Source organism: Condylura cristata, unplaced genomic scaffold (assembly GCF_000260355.1).
Source record: "Condylura cristata isolate star-nosed mole 26May11 unplaced genomic scaffold, ConCri1.0 scaffold00020, whole genome shotgun sequence".
Lineage (NCBI taxonomy): Eukaryota > Metazoa > Chordata > Mammalia > Eulipotyphla > Talpidae > Condylura > Condylura cristata.
The window spans coordinates 20,526,990-20,539,577 of NW_004567121.1; the positions used below are offsets into that span (position 1 = coordinate 20,526,990).

Here is a 12,588-nt window from a genome sequence, read left to right on the forward strand (position 1 = left end):
CATAAATAGATAGACTGTTTTTAGTGGCTGTGAAGAGATAAAATATTTTAATGGTTACATTACCTGCAATATATAAAATGTATTCCCTTTAAATGGATTTCTTAAGCAGAGTTAGAGGCAAGAAATCCAAACTGAAGTATCACCGCCAGGCAAGTTCACCAAACCCAGCTACGGGTGATGAAGAGGGTTTTGATTGACATCCAGTCATCTGGCGATTTGTACTGTGAAGTCTCTGATGAGGTAGCAGTGCAAAAAAGTTAAATCTTTCTCCCATCTTCTTAGGATTCATTAACATATCATATCCCTGAAGTAGCTGCTGCTTCAGTGATGGATCATCTGATTTATCTAGAAGAACCTAAAAAGAAAAATCTCCTGAGTGAAAATAACCAGGATTTCTAGTTATGTGCATTGAATATTAGAAGTACTAACTGTTGGACTTAACAAGTATCCCCAGGTAGTTTGATCTACGTTGAAGACTTAAAATATCCTCAAATTTGTAAAATTTATACACGTGAACTTCATACACACACTGCTTTCTTAGCAAACAAACAGGAACATTACTTGAAAGTTTTTTCATTAGACCTCCTATGGATATGCTCAGACGGTCGGATTACACTACCTCCCACATTACTGAAAAGACTGGAACACTTAGGACCCAGCTTATTAAAAGAACACAAGACCAGATGAAGTTACTATTTAAAAGTTTTATTTTTTGTGGGTTAAATTTTTTTAATGTATTTATTTTCTTAATCAAGATAACATTAGGATACCCCCATCAGGTAACACCAATGCAGTGCACCCATCATGAAGTCATCAGTAGTCCCCTACCAGTCCATTGTGCTTTATTCCCTCTAAAAGTTATAAATACTGTGACATTAAAATACTTAATAGTGAAATAAGTCATTACCTTCAGTCGGACGTCAATTCCCATATTTTTTAAAAACATGTGTTGTTTTATTGGACCCAGAGAAGCAACTTTCCCCAGTGCCATCCTGCGCAAATAACTGAAGTCCACGTCAGCTGTAAGGTCGGCCGTTCCTGGGGCAGTTAACACGTCATGGAGTTGGTGGCCACAAAATCCCTTGAACATAATTTTAAAGTGATAATGTGTTATCTTTTTTGTAGTTACCATTACAATTTAAAAGATGCTTACATGTCACATAACTTTTAAAAACACCTTTACTCCTTTATTAAACATTTTAATAACTATTAAAAACATCTTTATTCCTTTATTAAAAAGGAAACTATGGCTTAAATTAGTAATTTACAGACTCTAGAGCAGCACCTTTCTTTAAAGGAGATGCTACATGGAAAATGCAATGTAAAGTACAGTGCTTCTGGGGCCTGAAGAAACTGTCCTTGATAATTATTTAACATTTATTTAATGCCCATGGTGAGCAGACGGAATCACATTAATTCTCTGCATGGATTCTTGACAGTGTCTTATAAAGTATATCCATGAGTGAGCCATGTGCATCAGAATATGTTATGGAACTCTACCCAGAGCTATGAATCAGAGTAGACTATAGAATGAGTACTTTAAACAAAAACTCTAGGTTTTTCTTAGATACAATGAGGTTAGAAATCCAGAGCTATTTCTGAATTACAGTTACAAACCAATGTTACCTTAATCATAAAAAAAATTTTTTTAATTAACCACAGCCCTAGAAAAGGACCAACAGCAATTAGTTAAATTTATTTAAAGTGTCCTGAACAGAATTGATCATATTCAAAAAACATAACCATTTTTTAGGGAAGGTAAAAATCTAGAGAGGAATAAAGATGTTGACAGAAAAAGTTTGAACCAACTATGTAATGAGTTGCAAAATAAAAGTTTTAGAGCTAGATTAAATCTACAAAAGGATCACAATTTTTAATAATTAAAGGAGAAAAGTAAACTTAAGAAAACCTTCCTATATGTATTCTTCAGATGCTTAACAAGGATCTATGCAAATCTAAGTTCTGCATCGTAAGGAAAACGTAGATAATTCAACTGTTCAGAAGAAAGTGGGATCAGCGGACTCAGAATTAGGAGTAATATCTGTTAAGGGTAATTAAAATACAAAGATTAACTATAAAATAATTCATGATTGAAATTGTTAGGCACCAAAGATAAAGATCCTCAATGAGTATAGGTAAATCATAGCAATTTTATTAAGTCATATTATTAAATTATATTAACATACGCGGAAAGTATCTGTCTTAGTTCCATCATGACCATAATCAGCAATCAGCGCAGCACCTCCAGTTAGTGCAATGCGTTGAGAAAGTTCCTGAATAATAACCCCAGCATCAGGACACACTTCCACATGATCCCTTGTTTCATCATGCTAGTAAGGAAACCAGATGAAATAATCAAAATGTGTCATAAAAAATGCTCAAGATTTTCCCTACTTTCAGTTTTCTACAATGAGCATTTTAGTTGTAACACTACAATCATTCTCAATGTGAACATGTCCTGACTCACCTTTCACTTGACGTCCCTTTTATACATATGTATACACGCACGCTTGCTTGCACACCAAACCTGTCTGTTGTAAGGATTAAATTAAACAAAACACTAAGCCCCCAGTGCTACTAAATAAACTGATGTGGTTTATCAGTAAACCCATGAGGTCAGGGACTTTCTGGCATAAGCTAACACCTCGGCTTATCCTACTGACATTCTCACCATCTTAATCTGCTCTTCAAAAGGACAAATTTTGAAGATGCGGTAATAACTCCACCTAAACGAAGGGAAATAATGACTTCCTAAAAGTCACAACTCCAACAGAGGTGGGAGTTAACCCATTAGTTTATAAATTTATTTCTCAAGCAGGCAAAATTAGGTCGCCAGAATATGAAAAAATAGAAATGTTCACAGGTTGAAGTTCAGGCTGGTATTTTAAACTACACTTTGCAAAGAACATTCATAGATTTCTGTTTGAAAGCTCTTGTGCATCTTTAAAATTGGTAACTTCCAACAGAAATCTCAATTATGGTCCAGAAAATTAAATCTTTTTTTCTGAGCTGACAAAAGAGGAATAAAACAGGCAAGCTAAAACCCAAGTATTCCTGAGTATTAGGTGATTTTTATTTTTTTGGTAATCATAAGTGACAGCCCAAGATAGGCTCTTTTGATTATTCCTTGAGGTCCACAGAAAGCAGAAGAAAATCTATCATCTTGGCAGTCTAGAATCAAAGCATGATTTAGTAGTAGCCCAGAGTGATAACTTATTATTGAGTTGTTTTGAGAATTAAATGAGAAAACACAGAGTTATACATACAAAGTACTTAATATTGTTATTGCTGCTTTACACTATATCATTGTTTTCACAGACAGTAAAATCATTTTTGTGAAGACAATATTGTCATCATTTGTTAGTCAGAAAACTGAGGTAAACAAGGTAAGGGATTTGCTGTGTAAATGTTACTTTTAACTCTTATTATATGAAGGTCACACAACTAAAATGATTTTAAGCCAGGCCTCTGACTGAGCTATTCATTACTAAAAAGCACCTCACATATTATAAGCAATTCTTTCCCTCTGCAAGGAATGTCCAAGTAGTAATAGGACAGATCTGGTAGAGAAATTAAGAAGAAAAAAAACTTCTTACTTGTATGAAGGCCTCTGCTGGTGTGGCACAAGGTGCCAAAACAAACCGTAGTTTATCAGAAACCTGTGGATCAATATCAATGAATACTTCTCGCCATCCTTGTGGTGTTTTCTAAACACAAAGTATAAAACAAGTTTCTCTTAAGTTTGTCCTTAAGATTGCATCTACCAAAAATAACTACTCGTTTCCTCCACTTAACCACATATAAAACAAGTAACATTTCCAGAGCACTTCTCTGCTTAAAATTTGTAAATGTACTACTCATTTCCTTTGAAGTATGAGTAGACTGACAGGTGCAAACTATTAATATTGTTTCAATCACAGGTAATAAGCTGCATCATAGGGTCCAAATGGAAACAGGCTAGAGCTAATCAGGAGCTTTTGCTAACAAATGACCACATATAATAGGTACTCTTAACCTTAGATTACCAGTATCTGAACATTACCACCAAATCTTAAATCCTCACAGAAAGAATAGAGAACAATTAGAATCTTTGGAATTTAAAACTATTTACTAAATAAAAATGAACTCAGTGAATTATAGTTGTTTACCATCTTACATGCTTTATTCCAAGAGAATTAAAATTTTTAAGTAATTATTCCAAGAGAAATAAGAATTCTATTAATAGTTCACATTTACTTTTCAATTATTTATATTCATCAAAATTCAAAAAAAAACTCATGTTTATATAGTAAGTGAATAAGTGTTTATCCTTTCAACATAAGGCATTTTGTTATTCAATTATAAATACGATTTTTCTCCATCAATACCTGAAACTTATGCACAGGAAGGACATCAAAGAATTCATGTGCAAGATAAAAGCTGTACCCTATTTGAAAACAGAAGGAAAAAAAAGGTTCAAAAATTTTAAAGAAACTGGGTGGTTAAAACTATTAAAAAGAAAATGTCTCTTCTTCACACTGGAATCTGAAGCTTTCAACACACCATTACACAGAATCAGCCACCTCTTCATGGCCAAAGTACTCTACAGAACATACGAAAGAACAAGTTTTGCTATTCTCATTTTCTACACAGCTGGGTTAGAGATCTGAAATAGCTGAATTGTCAGTTCAATCATTCATTCATCATTAAGCCTGAAAGAGATTTAGAACTCAAATCTGTTCACTGGAAGAGTTTAATTTTATACAATCTTCTGAGAAGACTAAAGCCAGGAATGGTGAAATCCTTTAGCCCAGATCAGATCCCACTTTTGGTTCCAGCTGGGCTCATTGCTGTAAGATTCCTGACCGGTGCAGGATGCCTGCCACCACCCTTACTTGTCTAAGCCAGAGAGATGACAAAAGAAGACAAACTAAACCCAACTATGGTCACTTCTTCCTTCAGCCCCTGTTGCACTGGGCATCATCTTCAGTAATATCTCAAGGGTAGGAAAAACTATAAGAGAAACCTACATTTTTTACATTAAGTAAAATTCTCTGCCCATTAATATTAGATGATTTTATTTTCCAACACAAAGTTATTTTCTAGAAGAGAGTTCAGTTTCTCTATTGCTAAAGGAATTGGCAACACTAATGCCATTATTTTACTGAGCAAGGTTGTGGTCATATCATTGCTATGAAGAGCTGCAATGAAAATTACTTCCTTAGTCAATGTGAAGTAATTACCTTTTGGAACATCTCGCAGATCCCGGTACCAGGAAATTGGAATCCCAGACTTAGTAACACCTTTCATATATGCTGGGGACTCAGCATTCCGTTCTAGTGGGACCTTCTCTTCAGTCAATGTTAATGCTTGAATCTCACTTAATTTCTGGCTCACCTCTACCAGGTGTATTGAAATGTCACAGTTTTTCAGCACAGATCTAAGCTGACTGAACACCTAAGTACAAAAAGGGGGGGGGAGGAGAGGAAGATGGCAAGTACAATGTATTCAGCAAATTTTAGGCTTACTAACCATTTACTTCAATAATTTGCTCCTATCAAGGTAGTAATATTTGGTTTCAGAGAGATTTGCTCCTCACACAGTTACTCTTCAGCAGTCAATGAGAATCATCTCTGGCCTATACCCCAGTTCTGTGCGAATAAATAAATAAATCTTTAAAAAAATAATAATTTAGGAAATCTAAAAAAAGGCCAAGGGAAAAAATATATATGCCTTGATTTTATAAAGCCGCCATCCTGTGAAATCTTATCTTTGAGATGATCAAACTGTCTTCAGGGAATCAGATTTGAATGGTACTAATAACTCAAAAAGGTTTAACTTTGGGATTCAGTTTTGTTTTTAGCTACAAAAAAAAGTTTTTTTTTAAAGATTTATTTATTGTGCATACAGAACTGGGGTACAGGCCAGAGGCACAGGGGTGGTGAGAGGATTCACCAGAGTCAGAGTGGGGAGCAGAACAGGCAGATTGACAAAATACACTACTAAGAGGAGCAGCGGGCGGGTCAGGAGAGGTCTGCTGTGCCATGTGGATCGCCTCTGGGGCAGGCAGGTGTCATGCTAAAGTGGCCTTAGCTTCTTAGAGCTGGGCTTTTTTAACCCGCTGCGCCACCAGGGAGGGCCCAGCTACAAATATTTTTAGCTGCTGTAAGCATGAAGGAAAACACATCAATATTTTATTAATTGGATGCAAAAAATTCAGTGTAAAGAATAAGGCATAACAATATATTTTGCTTGATTTTAATTTTCACTAGTGATTTGTCTCCCATTTTTAAGATTTAACTTTTCAGGTATAGACTGATAATGTGAACAGATGATTTTTCTAAATTTAGCTTTAAGTTGAAAATGCAAATGGAAAAATTTCCTCCTTAGAGAAGATTCTTTCAGAAAGTGAGGTCAAAAATACAAACAGGTATATAATGACTTCTTTGGCTATTTACTTTACATTCCTTTAAATGTTCTGGCTCTTTAAGAGTGCTTAGGACTTGATCTAGGGAAGCACCTTCTACATTTTAAAAGCTGTGGGTTTGATTTTTAAGGTAATTAAAACAAGGAAATATTATTTGAGAATCATTTCATATTTAAATGGCTTTGCCCACTTAAACAGATGTAAAGTAGATCCCTGGGAACTTAACTCTGTTTTTGTTCCCCCTCCAAAAATAATATAACCAGGATTATTATTTGTCAGATGTTTACAAACTTCCTTTAAAACACTCACTAAGGGCTCTCCCTGGTGGTGCAGCGGGTTAAAGCACTGCATTATGAAGCTCTCTAAAGCCACTGCAGCACAGTTCAATCCCCGGCCAGGTAGCTGACCCACATGGCGCGGCAGACCTCTCCTGACCCGCCCACTGCTCCCCTCAGCAGTGTACTTTGTCAGTCTGCCTGTTCTGCTCCCCACTCTGTCTCTGGTAATCCTCACTCCCCACACCTCTGGCTTGTACCCCAGTTTTGTAAGCATAAATAAATTTTTTTAAAAAGTGGTTATGTCCAATGGAAGAGATATATCTCCTTGAATATAGAGTACTATAAATCACTGCTACCTAAGTATAAAAAATATTCATATATTTATATTAAAAAAAACAAAAACACTCACTAAATATTTTAAGCAAAATTCAGACACCAAGAAATGTCAACTTATACTGGACATGTATTTTGTATACCAGGTGTGCATGAAATAAACTCAAAAAGGTTAATGGATTCCAAAACATTATAAACTATATGTTTATTAAGTGAAATTATGTATCATGCACTATAAACAACATTCCTTTCTTTTTAATGTTTTTTATAAAATATTAGGAAGAGGGATATACATGTTATCTGCCCAGATATTAAAGAACTGGGATATCTTTATCATTAGTGACTCCCTGTCTCCCCTGCCCTCAGATGTCACCATCATTCTGACTCTCAAATTTATATTGGCCTTCAATTTTGAGGGGCCGATTATCTCACTGTAATATTCATCTTCATGTTCCTCACAATCACTGAACCTGAGACTCTTTTTGCCTTTATTGACATTTGAATTTCCTTTTTACATCTTTGGCCTAATTTCTCTTTTGAGTTAGCAATTTCTTTGTATTAAAGGAGTTCTTTACTCCAACTACTTTGAAAATAGATCATTTTGAAAATAATCTATCTCATTTTGTGGCTTATCGATTCAATCTGTTTATACCATCTCTGAAGAGTACATTTCTAATTTCTTTAAACAACAAAAAGTTCATTTTAATGTAGCAAAAATTACTAATTTTTTTCCTTTATGGCTTCTGTTTCTTTATAGAATTAAAATTTTCCTACTTAGATGACAAATATTCTCCCATAATATCTTTATTAAATAAATATTTATGGCTTTTTTTCTCATTCTCCCTCCACTACCATTCTTTAAGCTTACAGATAATAGATTCATTACATTTTTCTAACATTGTATTTTAGCTGAGAAACATGAGGCTAAGGAGGTAGAATTAAAAATCAAGATTAAGAAAGTTTGCAAATAGTCAAAAGATAAAGTTTGCAAATAGTCAAAAGATTCACATACATAAGACATTAAGACATTCTTTTCTTACCTACCCTCAAAATATCTTCTGCAAGGGTACCCCTACCTGGGCCCAGTTCCACCAGCTGGAAAGCTGTACTTTTCCCAGAAGCCATCCATTCACTAATAAACCATATCCCTAGCAGCTGTAACAAGAAAAAAATATTATAAAAGTATACCATAATAAAAAAAAAATTCCATGTAAAAGTATACTTTATGCCAGAAAACAAAATGTAAACAACCACATGATTGTTATTTAATATTCATACATGTGTGCACACACAGGAATTTCATTTGGGGCTACATTACAGTACTATTACTTAGGAAGCTTAACAGGAGAAAGTTAAAAGGTAGTTGTGCGAAAACAAATTTACATGAAATAAAGCTATGTCGCTTCCTTCTATTCAGTTAATTTCAACAATCATGTTTTTTAGTTATAATAAGTATTTTTAACACCTAGACTCTACTTCCTCTTATGTTCTAATTCTTATTTCTAAGTAAAGCAAGCTTAGTACTCAAAGACCTTAAAAGGGTGACTTCCATTGTATCTGGGCCAAGCCATAGCTGGGCCATCACGGAACACATCTGGATTCCCCTAGCTCTTGGTGTTTTCATCTTTTCTCTCTTCCTTTGTGAGTAGCCTCCCTTTCCTCACCATTCCATTTGTCCCCCTTCTTTCCCTGTCCTTTCATTTGAGTCTCTCCCCACCTCTTCACTACCATCTCTTCCCCTTTTCCTCTTAACCCTCTTATTTCTACATTTCTTTTCTACAGTAAAATATAAAGGTTTGAAAAGTTCTGATTACCATTTTCTTTCCTCTGCTGCTTTGTATTAGCTCATATATAAACTACTAATAAAGTAAAACTTTCAATAAATCACAATAAAGCTGCAACACACTATTTTCAGAATAATATTCAGAATAAGAAAGCTAGATCTGTTCTCAGATGTTTGATGACATTAGTGTTTTTTTTTTTTAATACACTTTCCATTGGGAATTACCTCCCCAAAGATCTGACTGATTTCAGGTGAAGTAATGAAATCTCCTTTTTCTCCTAGCATGTCCTGGTGCACATAATATCCCTAAGTAAAAAGAAAAACAGAAAACATATTACTAAAAAAAAAACAACTTTTCCAACAGTCCTCCAAAATCTTACATGATGTATATAGTAGACTATTTCGTAAGAAAGTTGGCTCTTGTAAATAAGCAAGATAAATGGTATTAACTGAAATTTTACAGTTTTTGTCACCTTGTAGAACTGGTAGACAGTTATTCCTTGACTGTAAACATGGAAGCCATGTAAAGCCATCTCTAAATTCTGTGCCCTTCCCTCTGCTCCCACAACCCAACAGTAAGACTCTCCCACCCCCTCCCTGACCAAATTCTTACACTTGTTTCAAATCAGCCCTGCCTGCTGGTGATGTTTCCTGACCAGGGTGCTGGTTATACTACGTGTTTGTTCTATGAATATTCATCAAGCTGTAGATTTGTGATTTATGTATTTTTCTATAAGAATAGTGTCTGTTTCAATAAAAAGTTAATTTGACTTCTTTTTTAATTAGCACACTTCTCTACATATTCATGCCTTCTTTTCCCCCCATTTCTCCCTGGAATCCTACTGTAGTAAGACTAAATCTGCTTCAGTAGCACTCCCTGATCTTCTACTCTAGCCCTCCAATCTCAGACTACACCCATTGCTTCCTTTTCTAAACTTATTTATGTATGTCTGTATTCTTCCCAGAAGGTAGTTATTTGGGGAAGAGAACTGTGTTTCTCACCTTCATACTCCAAGTTTTAGCATAATGCCAGCCTTCAAAAAAATGTGTAAAAAAAATTCCCCTATGCTCCTCACACCCATTAGTTTACCACTGAACTCTCAGCAGGTAGCCTGAGCTTTGGCCAACACAGGAACCAAGCATGTTTATTAGATCTGACTCCCTCAATTTCCTCAGCACACCTATTCATCTGTTTCCTAGAAACTCAAAACGGCTGAATGACTTCCCTTTCTGCTCTTTTCCAAACCTAATCCTCCCATCTGTGCTCTGCCTCAGTGCCATTCTTCAACAACTCTCATGGGCTAGAAAATTCATCACCCCCTTTCTATTAATTAGAGCTTTAACTCTGTCATCTCAGCACTAGAAGTATAACTAACTACTGGCTCTCTTAAATGTTTTTTCACTGCATACAGTTCCCTCTCCCTCCACCTTTCTCTTTCCCTTCACCCATAAGCATTTCAGGGGTCTATGTTACTGTCGTAATGAACCATCCCAGTGGTCTAGTGGAAACTATGGACCCCTTCAAAGAATGTTTGTAAATGCACTAAACTTAAAACACAGGATTATAGAAATCACATGAAAAATATTGAATTTTAAGGCACAAGTCTATAATAAAAGTTATTTATATTTCTGTAAGTGTGTTAAAAACTAAAATCAAGCCAAAGGTCCAGTAGTAACAAAGTTTTAGAGTACGATGCACACAATACTATTTTGTCAGTTCTGGGATCCCTGTTGTGAGATGGCAGTATCAGTGATTCCCACTACAAATCAGAGGTACTGTTAATGATACTGGTTGTTGCCTATGTTCATAACTAAAGACATGCTTAATTTTGTCAGTGAAAATATACATGTGACTTTTTTCTTTTTCCCCATCCAAATGCACAAGCCCTCTGATTTCTATTCAAGTATCCATAAGTTAATAACCTCTACTCTAAAGTTAAGAGTTATCTCAAAGTTTAACTGTGGGAAACCTTTTCTCTAAGAACACTCCCTGATTGGGTATATGCATACCCAATCTTTCCCATGAACTCCAGACTCTTACAGCCTATTGCTCACTCACCACCTACTGGTGTGTCACCACCAAAGGAATATGCCTCAGTGCCCCTCCTGATGGTCGTCTACTGCGTTGACACAAAAATCTAAATTCCACAGAAGCTTTCCATGAACTGGCTTCTCTACAACTTATAACTACTAACCCCATCCACCAACTTTCCACCTCCATCTATCACCCTCTAGCCACACTAGGGTCTTTCTCTTCTTTGTTTTCTCCAAGGCCTCTCCCAATTCAGAAACTCTGTATCCCTGCTCTTCTGGTTGGACTTCACTTCTCCCAGTTCTTTGCCAGTTGGCCCTTTCCCATCCAGCAAGCATCAATTCAAGCCTACTGATTTTCCGTAGGTATTCCATCTAACAAACTTACACCACCTCCATTCCCATGGTAAATTTTATTTTCCTTCACTTAAAAGCTCTTGCAACTAACTATGTCGCATAAGTTTTTTTTTGTTTGTTTCCTTGTTCTTATAGTTCATTTTCTCAATGGAGCAAGTATCATGATCCACTGTCCACTGCAGTATTTCCACTACGGGAAATAGTATGTGGCACATTTGGAACCTCAATAAGATTTAATGAATAAATGACCAGTGAATCCTCACTCTAACTCAAGATATAGATGGTTTTTTTTTTTCCCTTCCCTCCCCATTATCAAAAAGAAAACCCACAATATGCTTCCAATGTCTACTACAGCCATCCCAGCACAAACAACTTCTCAGGCACTAAATTTACATTTTCAGTTGCCTACTGGATATTTCCACCTAGGAGTCCTGTATATTGTATACACTTCAAATTCATGTCGGACTGAACTCTTGTCCTTCCCTTCCTTCCCAAAAGGGCTGTTGCTTCCTTCTCCAGCATTCCCTTCTTCCAGAAAAATGATTCTACTGTCTACCACCAGCTCAGAAAGTCATCCTTCCCTAGTCCCACAAATCAAACTAGTTACACTGTTTTCTGAAAACCTCTCCTCCCCTCTTCTCTATAAGGGCTGTGGCTCTGACTTTATCCTGTCGCACCAATTGCAAATGAGATTATTTGTTGCCGAGTTTTGGGTGTGCTCCTCTCCTTGAAGGCACCCCAGATGCTTCAGTTCCACATCCTCCGGCTCCTCTTGGTATACACTTCTCATTTACACCTCGAAAACCTTCTCGAGCAGGCCGGGTTCTCTGGCTCCCATACCTTGGCTGGGTTGGTCAAGACCTCCTTCATGTACTCGGCCACTGTGATAGGACCAGTAGACTTGATTTTGTACATAAGGTGCCGCAACATCGGAGTCACGGGATGGTTTTTCGCTGGCTCCTCCCCGGAGCTGAAATATTTCCCTCTCCAAACACAGGGAAGGGCTGAGAAAAACACACGTTAAATAGGTCCTATTAAACACCTTAGCAATTAGTTGGCACTGCAGCCTGAGCGCTTTTGATCAGCTCGGCGGAAGCCGGGAGAACGGACTCCTGCCCGCAGCACGCGCGCCAGATGCAGGCACCACCACCACACACCCACTTCGCCTCTGCAGCTGGACTACCGCCCCGAACACCCCAGGCGCCCGCTACTGAGGGACGCGCCCCACGGATCTCCCGGGCAACCGGAACTACGGCGCGCGTCTGCTGACCCGCGCGCACAGCGGCGCTCAGCGCTCCCGCGCCGACCCTCGCGAGGACTCTCATGCCGCACTTCTCCCACGACCCCACGCTGCCAGCCGGGCTAGTGTTCCGGCCGCTTCCGGCAGAGGGCCCGCCCCC

At 37.2% G+C, this 12,588-nt stretch overlaps 1 protein-coding gene across 1 annotated transcript; it reads right to left on the reverse strand.

Moving 5' to 3' along the window:
* Positions 1-69: 69 nt before the first annotated feature.
* On the reverse strand, positions 70-12,539 carry NDUFAF7 (NADH dehydrogenase (ubiquinone) complex I, assembly factor 7). Its single transcript, XM_004686292.2, has 10 exons — positions 12,459-12,539; positions 12,029-12,192; positions 9,026-9,106; positions 8,062-8,172; positions 5,223-5,436; positions 4,368-4,426; positions 3,597-3,707; positions 2,187-2,330; positions 908-1,081; positions 70-355 (listed from the first exon to the last, which is right to left on the reverse strand). The coding sequence occupies exons 1-10, from the start codon at positions 12,511-12,513 to the stop codon at positions 140-142; spliced, it is 1,329 nt and encodes a 442-aa protein (XP_004686349.2). The 5' UTR covers positions 12,514-12,539; the 3' UTR covers positions 70-139.
* Between the last annotated feature and the right edge of the window lie 49 nt (positions 12,540-12,588).

Coding starts and splice junctions, on each gene's coding strand:
- NDUFAF7 (XM_004686292.2), bottom strand. CDS start 12,513: ATGAGAGTCCTCGCGAGGGTCGGCGCGGGAGCGCTGAGCGCCGCTGTG. Junction 12,193..12,458: donor GAGCGCCGCTGTGCGCGCGG/GTCAGCAGACGC, acceptor TGTTTTTCTCAG/CCCTTCCCTGTGTTTGGAGA. Junction 4,427..5,222: donor TCTGCGAGATGTTCCAAAAG/GTAATTACTTCA, acceptor GTTTTCAAATAG/GGTACAGCTTTTATCTTGCA.